This window comes from Phocoena phocoena, chromosome X, assembly GCF_963924675.1.
Source record: "Phocoena phocoena chromosome X, mPhoPho1.1, whole genome shotgun sequence".
Lineage (NCBI taxonomy): Eukaryota > Metazoa > Chordata > Mammalia > Artiodactyla > Phocoenidae > Phocoena > Phocoena phocoena.
In genome coordinates this window covers 84,766,930-84,779,461 of record NC_089240.1, presented here as the reverse complement: position 1 = coordinate 84,779,461, position 12,532 = coordinate 84,766,930, and the positions used below count along the sequence as shown (strand labels likewise).

Sequence of the window (12,532 nt, the reverse complement as noted above, 5' to 3'; positions counted from 1 at the left end):
GGATAAAGGAGCTTGGCAAATTCTTGTAGAGAAATTCTAAAATTCATTATCTTTCATACCTACCTTTGGAATTCGTACAAGTGATTATTTCTTATTATTCTTATGCCCCCTCCCCACCTCATAAAACAATGTTCAAAAATCGAAAAGCACAAAACAGGAGAAAGAAATCAGCGTAATTCTACCATTCAGGTAAATTGCACTTTTCCTTTCGGTTTTTATCTAAAAACATGTGACTGGACGTATCGCTCTGCGATCTGCTTTTGTTTCTCTTTGGAAATATATATCTTGAGAGTATTTTGCTATGTCATAAAATATTCTTAGGTCACTTTAAACCTCTTTCCATTTCTGTTTCTCCTTCTAGGGTTCCAGGGGTCGGCGAGGCCGAATCTCAGAGCGCTGCTGGTGCTGCTGGTGCTAGAAACAATATGATAGTTATAAGGTCAGCGGGAGGGGTGGCGGGCGGGAAAGATTCCTTGAGCGAAAAAATGAAGCAAGCTCCCCTTTGAAGATCTAAGAAATTTCCGACACTAGAACCTTTTGTGTCGAGTTTTCGGCAACCTTCGGCAGGGGGCGCTCGGAAATTGCCGTCACTTTCCGGACAGCCTCCCGGACCTTGCCCTCTAGAAAACTGTACAGTGTTTCCGGCTCTTCTCAGTCGCAGACGCTCGTAACTTTTCGGCACTTTCCGGGGAGACTCGGGGGCTCCGCGCCTCGCTCACTCTGTTCCGATCGCCTGGCGCGGCGGGGCAGGGTCTTGGGCTAGTCATGGCGTCCCCGTCTCGGAGGCTGCAGACCAAACCGGTCATCACTTGTTTCAAGAGCGTCCTCTTGATCTACACATTCATCTTCTGGGTGAGACACGGAGACGCCCGGGGACGGGAGGGGATCCCGGGCTGGGGTCGTGCGGAAGGAGCTCGGATCGGGAGTGGGGAGGGGAGGCGCTGGTGGGGCTGGGGCGGCGGTCGCTGCTGGGACCCCGGCGCTGGTGACGACGTGCTGGGGCTCGAGCTCGGGTTCGGGCATCTCGCCCGCGCGGGTCGGGGTGTCGGGCGACGGCAGCCGAGAGGCTGAGCCGGGACCCAGACGTGCCTAGCTTTGGAATTCGATGCGGGGGGCGAGTAAGGGAGTGAATCCCCCCAGAGCAAACAGAGGGTGTCCCCGGACCATTGGAGAGGCAAGGCTTGCCCGGCCCCGGTGAGGGCTCGCTTGCATAATAGTCTTTTTCTTTCCACTGCTTCATAAGAGGGGAGTATTTCGCAGGTAAGTATGGTAATGGCTCCACTCCCGCCAGTCTGTCCTTGGGCTTGCTTTGTGTGCCATCCCGTTGTACCCTGTGCTCATCTCTGAACTGGGAGGAAGGGGAAAGTTTCTGGAACTCTTAGAAACACTCCCCCCGCCCCCCACCCCCACCTGCGGAAAGGTTTTCTTCCTAAGGCGGGTGTAAAACAGTTAAGTTTTGATCCCTAGGGCAAAAAAACAGATAAAGTTTAAGAATTTTGTCAAGGTGCCTTCTCTAGCTGCCCCTTGGTTTTGTCCTGGCCACAGTGATCCAGCGTGTGGATTTATCAAGGCCTGTTCTTGTGTACAGCCCCACCCTGCTTGTCTACCATATCCCAGCCACAGCTCTTTGGCCACAGACTGCTACATCAATTCTCACACCTATTGTTTCTTAAACACCTAGTGGTTTGTGGTTTGAAGATGTAGCTGTATACAGTGTGTAACTCTCAATTCTCTGATTTCCCACATAGATCACTGGTGTTATCCTTCTTGCTGTTGGCATTTGGGGCAAGGTGAGCCTAGAGAATTATTTTTCCCTTTTAAATGAAAAGGCCACCAATGTCCCCTTCGTGCTCATTGGCACTGGCACTGTCATTATTCTTTTGGGCACCTTCGGCTGTTTTGCTACCTGCCGAGCTTCTGCATGGATGCTAAAACTGGTGAGTCCTTGCTTTCTTAGAATTGGTTGTTGGTTTTTGAAAAGGCTTATATGTTGTAGGCTTTGTTTCTTGGAACTAGGCATGGCCCTTTTTGATTTTTCCTCTTCCTTATGAAAACTTAGCAAGTAACAGTGTAGCTGCCAATTCCCACCTTTGTGTTTTCCCTCCCCTTTTCCATAAAAATGTGAACATTGACTCCCTTTGCAGCTGTGATGTATAAACTGACTTGGACTTTTCTTTTTATCCTGCAGTATGCAATGTTTCTGACTCTCATTTTTTTGGTTGAACTGGTCGCTGCCATCGTAGGATTTGTTTTCAGACATGAGGTAAGCCTGAGTTTGGGAACCTTAATATGTGAAAATTTATCCTCTAAGAGATAAAGCTGGATAAATTTAAGTAATAGAGTTAAGCGACAGCTTTCACTAGTTTAAAAAAATCACTTACAGCTGTGTTTAAAGCTGACCTTTTTCAACCTGTAGCTGACAGTAATGACTTTCTGGTAAAAAAAAAAAAAAAAAACCTAGCCCACTTTTTTGGTAAAGACTGACAGTCACCAGAAGAAAATTGAAGGTACCCATAATTATTTGTATTTGCAGTCATTTTTCTGTGTATAAGTACCTATTAAAGTGTAGATAGTACAATTTATAACTTTAGTGATAGGAAACTATTTAAAGCACAAAATTGATAACAGAAAATTGATACCTTCTCCTCCACTCATCAAAACCTTAATAAATCTGGGGTTAGGAAGTCATTCAATGAGTACTGAAGGCTCATCAATGAGAGTGGTAGTGCAAAGTGGTAGTGCATTCTCCCAGAGTGAGATTTTGTAGCTTAAAAATCCCATAGGCATCAAATGTGTACTCAATTGAAAGTGAAGAAAGATTGAGGGTGGGAGGAGATACAGCAGAAGGAAGCTGCCACTTGAATAAATATATGTTCCCACAGCACTTTGAACTTCTAGGCGTTATCATCTTTTACTGGAATGTTTTGCTTAGGAATCCCCTTAGCTAAGCTTACATTGCTTAGAAGACAGGATTGGACCATAGAAGTTAATTACCATACACATTGCTGCTATCAAAGATAGGACCATTTGGTCAGATGTGGGAATTTCTTATTTGACCTAGAAACCAAAAGAACATTCTAAAATCTTTGTTTACTGGCCTTGTGTTTCTTTGCTGTAGATTAAGAACAGTTTTAAGAATAATTATGGGAAAGCTTTAAAGCAATATAACGCTACGGGAGATTACAGAAGCGATGCAGTAGACAAGATTCAAACTACGGTAAGTGGTCATAGGTGGTGGCTTCTCAAGAGGGGAACATATTCCTTATTCCCTCAGAGAAGAGGATAGGGCCCTGCCTACCAGGCGTTGTCCATTTGTACTGTAGCAGTGAAAGTAAGGCTAGTCCCAAAGTGCTAATCTCATGAATTATAATGCCAATAGAGAACAGCTGCTTTAAAATATGTCTTAAGCTAGAGATCACCAAGTATAATCTAAGATGATGGTTTAATTGTTTGACTACAAAGTGGTAATATGAACTATAAATGATTCTGTTGGATTTTTTTCAGTTGCATTGTTGTGGTGTCACCGGCTATAGAGATTGGAAGGATACTAATTATTACTCAGAAAAAGGATTTCCCAAGAGCTGCTGTAAACTTGAAGGTTGTTCTCCTCAGAGAGATGCAGATAAAGTAAACAATGAAGTAAGGAGTAAAAAAAGAATTTAATTTTTACTCACAATACATGTAATCTGAAATAGGGTAGAGCAGGTATTATTCTCATTGAATAAATGAGGAAACTGAAGCTCAGAAAATTGGTGACTTGATTTCACACTTAAATGCATAATCCAAAAGGTGGAACCTGTGTTCCTCAAAGGAGACAGGATTTGTTATGAAAGAATAAATTTTAATAAAAGAACAATCAAAGGCTAAGGTAGCTCATCTTTCGCAGAGATGTGTGATCAAAGTATTTATTATGGTTTGAGCTGTACTTAATGTTTTTTTTTTCTCTTCCATTAGGGTTGTTTTATAAAGGTGATGACCGTTATAGAGTCAGAAATGGGAGTTGTTGCGGGAATTTCTTTTGGAGTTGCTTGCTTCCAGGTAAGTCCTTGTAGTTAGGAAATGTTTCATCACTCTTGTTAGGTATAAGCTACAAGATTTCCACTTTGAAGGCTTCAGTTTTGGCTTCAGGGCCCTGGTTAGCAAGGGCATTTTTAGAGAAGTCATATTTTCACAAAACTCTCAGTTGCTCATCACAGTAGAGATGTAGTAGTTTTGCTCTTTTCATTCCAATTTTTGGTTGTCTTGCAACTTATGTTTTCCCACACTGTTTTCCACAACTACAGAGTTCTCTAAGACCTGCCCTGCTAGGTCTGTCTGAATCTGCACTAACAGCTGCTAGCCACCTTTCAAAAGTTATGTGGCTAGTGGCCACTGTGTTGGACAGAACAAGTATTACAGAATATTTTCATCATCACAGCATTGTTTTAGAATCCTCCAAGAGAATCTCTGCCTTGATAGATGGAGATTTTACTTGATGAGATGCATATTCTAAGCCATATCCTTTTTGCTCTGATAACTGAGAGGAAGAGTAAGGAAAGTTTCCCCAAACTTCAAGATTTTCCTGAGTGATTTTTGTCAGTGGTGGTTGTGAAATTCCAATCACAGTAGTAGTTAGACTTCACTTATATGCTTACTCTAGAAAAAAACTTAAGAAAATTGGTAGTGGATTAGAAGTGAAAGGAGAATATACCTGTATCCTGAGGTCTTTAAGCTTTGTATGTATATGTGTGTTTAATTTTGCTTGTATTTTGTTTCCAGCTGATTGGAATCTTTCTAGCCTACTGCCTCTCTCGTGCCATAACAAATAACCAGTATGAGATAGTGTAACCGGCATAACACGGGCCTGTTCCTCTCCAACTTTAAGGTATGTTCATTTTGATCCTCAGCTCTCTCAGTGTTAGTGTTTACTCCAGCCTATACATGTGATGGATGGACTGAGTTTGCCAAGAAGGTCACGTCCAGCAGTGCATTCAAATATTATTGTTACTGTGTAACCCTGCATAGGCACTTGTGTCTCAGTACAAGTCATGGCCAAAAAGGACAGAAGGGCCTCTCTGGGTTTACCTGCACATGTCAGCCTAAAGATCCTAAGTGGTCCCCTTTCTAACAGATTTGGACCTAGTGTAGAGAAGTGAAGAATCCCAATAGTGACCTGGCAAGTACACTCTGCTCTTGGTCAGTATCGGCATTTTCCCCTGGTCTTTTACCTAATTCTCATTTATTGCAGTCCTCTGGTGGACTGTTACTAGAGCCATAAACTCATCTAGCTTAACTAGATTTTGGAGAAACATGTGCTTCAATAACTTCAGTATTTGAATGGTAAAACGTGAGAACTGTAGCTGGCAGAATTAATCCCTGGGGTGCCCTTCACATTTGAATTGAGCCACTGACTGGGAACACGTGAAGGTCTTCATTAGCAGACTAGATTAAAATGTGTGGAAAGGAATACAGATATTGAAATTTGGGTTATAAATAAATTAACTTTTTTCTTTAATTTTAGGATATTAACATCCCCACCCCCAACCCTGTGAATTACAAGATCGCCTGGATGGAAGACCGACATTTATTACAGATAGATTGAAAAACTATACCAGTAGTCTGATTCGATCAAGACATTTGCTTGATATGTTCGAAGTCCACCTTTTGTCCCATTCATGTTAGATAGTTGAAATCCCCATGTCACTCTGAAACACTGGAAGAGCTTAGTAAATTGTAAATGAAGCAATACTGTGTTCCTCTTGACTTTTTTTTTTTCTCAGTGTGTGGCTTTTGAAAGTCACTGTGAGTTTGCTGTCAATGTAGTGTGATCGAAAATTGATCCCTCCAAACTGGACCTTTTCCCAGCCGGGGTTATCTGGTGTGATTGTATAATTTGCATCAAGAAGTTAAAATGTTTTCATTAGTCTCTGTTCTGCTGATAGGCAGAGAGTCACATTGTGTAATTTAATTCCAGCCAGTAGTTGAATAACACCCATCATCAGAGTTGCCAAACGGTAGTAACGACAGTCTCCGTCCTCTAAGGCACCCAAGACTATAAAAGGCACTACCAGTCCTCTGTGATACACCAGGTTGCAACACAGTTAACACTTTACATTTCTTTGCCTCGAAATTTAGGTATTTGTACTAACATTTATATTTCCCCTATTGTTTGAAAAGTTCTAATTATTACTTAATGGTGCCAAGAGCTATTGTATTCTCCTTAGGAATTTAAAGCAACTCATCTTCATTAGCTTTAGCTGGTATTTCCTTACCAGGTTGATAAGAATTGTCAACATTAAGGTTAACTTTTAATAGTCTTAGTTTTGTTTTGTGCCTTTGATTAATAAATATAAATCTTTTACACAATAAATAGTGTTTTCCTCTAAAGTCATTGTGTTTAACTTTTGGAAAATCTGGGGTGATTGTTTTCCACTGAGAAAGCTAAGCCCCATATTTCTACTTGGAGTACAGTTTTAGATATGAAATATAAAACTGAGGTCTTGACTCATTTTTAAAAAGTCCCTGTTTACATAAACTATTCCCTGTGAAAGGATTACATTCCTTGCTATGAAATAGCATATGCTTAGCATTCTCCTAGAGATCAGACTCTTTGTTGTATAGTTTACATTAAGAAGTTGGATAGGGAGAGGTATAACTTGTACCTTCAGGCTAGTAAGGAAATTAATAATTAAAATTGGAGTTGGAATGGGGGAATTCTTTCTTTGGTTTTGAGTTTCTTTATATATCCATTAGTAGGACCTAGCTCATCTGATCGCCACACATTCACACAGTCCTTGAATTTGATAGTAAAGGGGGATCAATCACAGTTATAAGGAAAGTGGATAAAAACTACTAGTTGAAAAAGATTAATAATGAATTTTGGGGTACATGTTTTAAAGTACTTGGAGTTACTACAGAGAAAGGATATTCTCCATTAAAACATTTGATGGGTGACTTTTTTAATGTTTTATTTATCTTTGGCTGCGTTGGGTCTTCGTTGCTGTGCACGGGCTTTCTCTAGTTGTGGAGAGCGGGGGCTACTCTTCGTTGTGGTGTGCGGGCTTCTCACTGCGGTGGCTTCTCTTGCAGAGCATGGGCTCTAGACATGTGGGATCAGTAGTTGCAGTGCACGGGCTTAGTTGCTCCGCAACATGTGGGATCTTCCCGGACCAGGGCTCGAACCCGTGTCCCCTGCATTGGCAGGCGGATTCTTAACCACTGTGCCACAATGGAAACCCTGATGGGTAACTTTTGACATAAGGTATAGGGGTAAAACAATTGAAAACTAGTGGCTTTCCAAATGCAGTGAATCAGAGTTATTGAAATAAGTGAAGCTAAAGAAGGATTTAAAGGACAATCAGATTTATTTTAAGGATAATCAGCAATTTTCAAATAGCTGTTTTTCACTAGGGTGGCCTAGAAGAACCTTTTAAAGTTTTCTTCAGTTTTTTTAAAAGTTAAATATTTTTCCTCATTATTAAAAAGAAAAAAAACTCCAGCACATATGGAAAGTAGGAAGAGAAAAAACACACTGCCTTGCCCTTAAGGTGGGTTGGTGTATTTATTTTTAAGGTGGGTTTATTTTGGATGGCCAATTACAAAAGTCCCTTCTAGTTAAGGTGTGCATGTGCACACTGGGCTGTAAAATCCACCTCCACCTTTGCAGTGTGCCAAAGCTATCCTGTGGGTTGTCTCACTTCCAGGCACCAGGTTGCCCACTGCAAGGCGGCTCTGAGCTCCACTTTGAGAAGCAGAGCTCCACAGGGTATATTTTCTGAAAATGTGGAAAGCTTGGCAGCTTTGGCCTATTCCTGTAAGGGGGTGGGTTTACGTTGTAGGCATCAAACTTTTATGGAAAATAAATCCCTAATACAAGGTATAAATGCCATTTCTGTTTTTCCTCAGAGTTCACACAGGATTCTTTGAGATGATGTTTTTAACCTCCTGTCAGAATCCAAGTTGGTACTTTGACAGTGATGATGCCAGCGAGCCAAACTGATTTAATTATGAGAAGCAAAGAAGTGTATGCACTTTTGTGTGTGTGAAACTGAGGAAACTTTGGTTCCTTTGGGCTATTCTGTATGGCTTTTGTTTGTTATTTGTAGGAAAAAAATCTAACACAAGCTGTAACTACCATTCCTCATGCATACATAAGATACATTGAGATTTGATATTTTAAAAATTTGCTGCCCTTCAAGGTTGACACCTTGCCTGTGATGTGGCAAACCAATCTTTTTTAATTCAAAAAGGAAAACAAAAGGCGAATATATCAGAAAAGAATACATAAACTGAAACTTTCAGGGAAATGAGACTTTCATTTTTAAGCCATGGGTCTAAAGCTTCACCCAGATTCCTCATGAGAGAAAAGCCATTATGATTTAATTATGGCTTTTCTATTAGGTACCCCCTACCCTGTGGAGCTTAGTAGACTTTGGCACTTATGAGAGCACAGCAAATGCTAATGAAATGAATGAGGGAGTGAATCTAATTACAATGGCTTCTTAATGTTCTGTGTGAAATAAGTTGTTGATCTAAATATCTCATTCTATATAAGCCACCGTTTATATAATAGAAACCACCTGCCCAGTCAGAAACCACTTAACCTCGGAAACCACTGCTAACTTCCTCCCTGTCAAATCACTTTTTGCTGCTTTTCTTTTTTGAAGTCTTTGCTACATGCGAGGCCACCGAAGATTCTTGGTTTTTGTTTTGACCTTGTAATATCCTGCTTTTCTTCCCTTTTACTGCTGTTTCTGGTTTACTTTGCTGTTTTAATTTCCTCCTACTTTTCAAGTGTGGCTGCCCCCCAAAGCCTTGCATTTGGCTTTCTGCTCTTAGGTTATGCTGACCTTGGGGGAACTGAATGTAGATAACACTTCAGTTGTGTGTTGGTAATTGTGACTTGCTTGTATCCTCCTCTCCCTCCAACACCCCAAAGCTTAGCATTCTGAACATTAAAAAATTCAAAAACCCCTCCTATAACATGTAGTGCATGGATAGTAGGCACATTTGATGCTGACTGAACTGGTTCCTTCACCAGGAATAACACAGTTTATGGCAATCGAGGAAAATGGGCCAGTTGCTCTGAGAGTTATATCATTGGCTCTGCTACATGCATTCATCAGATGAACATGAGTTCTTTGGGTAAGACTGTTATACTTGATCTGGTGGTCCTCTCATTACCACGTCCTCAAAGTTTTTATTAAAAAAAAACTGAAGTAGTGACTTGTAAATATTTCTCTCTTCCAACAAGTTTTTCACCACCTTTGCTGCGAAAAGCCAATCTCAGTAGCAACATCCTCAAAGCAAATCAAACTGGCATGTGCTTGCCTGGATATAGACAATCAATTCATGAATGGGTGCACACAGTATGTAAGTAGGTAATACAAATACTCAGAATCATCGTTGGAAAGGTATGGACACAGGGCAACACACCTGGGGTACAGATTAAGATTTTGAGAGGTGAGGGACTTGAGAGATTTTCTCTCTAAGTGCATGTCTTGACCTTCCTTAGAAGGAAAATGGCATCTAAGAGGAGGTAGACCCTTTCCAAAGAGTTATTTTTCCTACTCAGTTTCTTACTCCCCCCATCCCCAGCCACCGGAAGGTAAGATAACTAATGTTTACTGAGTACTTACTAATTGCCCAACACTTTGTAAGGTGCTTCAATAAACTACCCTGTGCAGGGAGGTAGACCTATACCCATTTTTCAGAAAAACCACCAAAAACCTGAAGATTAGGTTCAATAGCTTGTCCAAGGTCACACAGCTAGTAAGTGGCAGATCTAGGATCTGACCCTGAAGCCCATGCTTCTTTCATTGAATTATGCTGCACCTTAATAACAAAAAGGCTCTAGGGATTATGTGATGCTGGTCCATGGCCAGAGAACAGGAGTAAGAAAAGCAATTCTCCTCCAAGTATCATTTAATCAGTCTTTACTGAATATGAAATCTTTAAAAAGGAAAACTTCATGAAAAAGAGTATCCTATTTTCTCACAACATGCTCTTGTAGGGTGTTAGCATACAATAAGTACATATTAAAAACAAACACAGGGCTTCCCTGGTGGCACAGTGGTTGAGAGTCCGCCTGCCGATGCAGGGGACGCGGGTTCGTGCCCCCGTCCGGGAAGATCCCACATGCCGCGGAGCGGCTGGGCCCGTGAGCCATGGCCGCTGAGCCTGCGCGTCCGGAGCCTGTGCTCCGCAACGGGAGAGGCCACAGTGGTGCGAGGCCTGCGTACCGAAAAAAAAAAAAAAAAAACAAACAAAAAAACACATTTGTAGTTACTCCCTGTCTCCACAACGTTATTGAATCAAAGAAATGACTACAAAGAGTTAATCACAGTCTAAACATTAACCCCTCCCATTGTCTTTTAAGCATCTTTTCATACCGCCAGAGGCTTCCTAAAGTGCAAAAGCTAATATTTCCCACTTTAGTAAAGATACTCCACAACACTCAGCTGCTTTCATAACATATTCTCTTGCAACTATCTTTAAACATTAAATGGAACCCCTCCCCCAAACCTCCGCTACACAGACACACACATGCTGGAGGCAGACTCACTCTCAACTCTGCAGGCAGAAATCCGAACCTTGCTTTTGGCAAATAGGTTTGTTTGCACATGCGCACATGCACGCGGATAATCTATCCCCCTACTGGACAGCAGCAATTTCCAAGACCGACAGGCCTCATGGTGCGCCCCAGGGCGTCTAGGGAGTTCAGAGCTGCACACCACAGCTCACTGCAGCCTTGAGTTCAGCCCAGTCGCAGTCTGACCCAAGCAGGGGAACAAGCAACACAGGCCCTTCTTTCATCGTCTTCCTCAGCCCCCACCCTGACCCTTCTTGGCCTTGAGCCCATGCTGGGCCTCTGACACTGGCAGAAGGAAACCTAACAGAAAGCATGCCATGGTAATTATTTGAGAACTTGGCCTGAAGGCCTGAAGACATACCCAGAAGAATTCAGAAAATATCAAAAAGTTTAGGGAAAATTAAAAATGTAAAAATTTGACAGATCAAAGATAACCAATGTTTTGATTTAAAAACAGATGTTTCTTATCTACCAACCGAATGCATGAATTATAAAATGTATAAAAAATTCAGAGTTCAAGTGGTATAAAGTAATAAATTTGTCTCCCTTTCCTGCCCACCCTCATTCCCACTTTTCAGAGTGGTAATTACTGATAAAATTTCCTTGTGGGAAGGAGACCATCAAGATGGCGGAGGAGTAAGACGTGGAGATCACCTTCCTCCTCACAAATACATCAGAAATACATCTACACGTGGAACAACTCCTACAGAACACCTGAACGTTGCCAGAAGACCTCAGACTTCCCAAAAGGCAAGAAACTCCCCATGTACCTGGGTAGGGCAAAAGAAAAAAGAATAAACAGAGACAAAAGGACAGGGACGGGGACCTGCACCAGTGGGAGGGAGCTGTGAAGGAGGAAAAGCTTCCACAGACTAGGAAGCCCCTTCATGGGGGAGACGGGGGAGCGGTTGGTTGGGGGGAAGCTTCGGAGCCACGGAGGAGAGCGCAGCAATAAGGGTGCAGAGGGCAAAGCGGAGAGATTCCCGCACAGGGGATCGGTGCCGACCAGCACTCACAAGCCCGGAGGCTTGTCTGCTCACCCGCCGGGACGGGCGGGGGCTGGGAGCTGAGGCTCGGGCTTTGGAGGTCAAATCCCAGGGAGAGGACTGGGGTTGGTGGCGTGAACACAGCCTGAAGGGGGCTAGTGCGCCACAGCTAGCCGGGAGGGAGTCCGGGAAAAAAGTCTGGACCTGCTGAAGAGGCAAGAGACTTTTTCTTTCCTCTTTGTTTTCCTGGTGCGTGAGGAGAGGGGATTAAGAGCGCCGCTTAAAGGAGCTCCAGACAGGGGTGCAAGCCGCAGCTATAGCGCAGACCCCAGAGACGGGCATGAGACGCTAAGGCTGCTGCTGCCACCACCAAGAAGCCTGTGTGCGAGCACAGGTCACTATCCACACCTCCCAGGGCCAACTTCCCTGGGAGAACATACGGTGAGCCTCAGGCTGGTACAATGGCACGTTGGCCTCTGCTGACACAGGCTCGCCTCACATTCTGTACCCCTCCCTCCCCGCGGCCTGAGTGGGCCAGAGTCCCCTAATCAGCTGCTCCTTTAACCCCGTCCTGTCTCAGCGAAGAACAGACGCCTTCCGGCGATCTACACACAGAGGCAGGGACAAATCCAAAGCTGAAACCCGGGAGCTGTGAGAACAAAGAGGAGAAAGGGAAATCTCTCCGGAATAGCCTCAGGAGCAGCGGATTAAATCTCCGCAATCAACGTGATGTACCCTGCATCTGTGGAATATCTGAATAGCCAAGGAATCATCCCTAATTGAGGCGGTGGACTTTGGGAGCAATGATATATATGTTTTTTTCCTTCTTCTCTTTTTGTGAGTGTGTATGTGTATGCTTCTTTGTGTGATTTTGTCTGTATAGCTTCGATTTTACCATTCGTACTAGGGTTCTGTCTGTCCATTTGCTTGTTATTATTACTTTTTTAGTATACTGTTTAGCACTTGTTATCATTGG

General features: G+C 42.8%; 1 protein-coding gene across 2 annotated transcripts; it reads left to right on the top strand.

Moving 5' to 3' along the window:
• Positions 1-636: 636 nt before the first annotated feature.
• On the top strand, positions 637-6,349 carry TSPAN6 (tetraspanin 6). Of its 2 annotated transcripts, none has more exons than XM_065900477.1 (8): positions 637-852; positions 1,749-1,937; positions 2,189-2,263; positions 3,119-3,217; positions 3,505-3,639; positions 3,955-4,038; positions 4,759-4,864; positions 5,501-6,349. In XM_065900477.1, exons 1-7 carry the CDS (start codon positions 766-768, stop codon positions 4,825-4,827), a joined length of 738 nt encoding a protein of 245 aa, XP_065756549.1. In that variant the 5' UTR covers positions 637-765; the 3' UTR covers positions 4,828-4,864; positions 5,501-6,349. The 2 variants fall into 2 exon arrangements, with proteins under 2 accessions (XP_065756549.1, XP_065756550.1); XM_065900478.1 differs by lacking the exon at positions 5,501-6,349 and having other exon boundaries at positions 766-852; positions 1,749-1,767; positions 1,900-1,937; positions 4,759-4,827.
• The last annotated feature ends 6,183 nt before the right edge of the window (positions 6,350-12,532 follow it).

Bases quoted from the DNA above. Each gene is read 5' to 3' on its own strand.
- TSPAN6 (XM_065900477.1), top strand. From the start codon at position 766: ATGGCGTCCCCGTCTCGGAGGCTGCAGACCAAACCGGTCATCACTTGT. The intron at 1,938-2,188 runs GTGAGTCCTTGC...TTTATCCTGCAG, and splicing joins CTGCATGGATGCTAAAACTG to TATGCAATGTTTCTGACTCT. The intron at 3,218-3,504 runs GTAAGTGGTCAT...GATTTTTTTCAG, and splicing joins TAGACAAGATTCAAACTACG to TTGCATTGTTGTGGTGTCAC.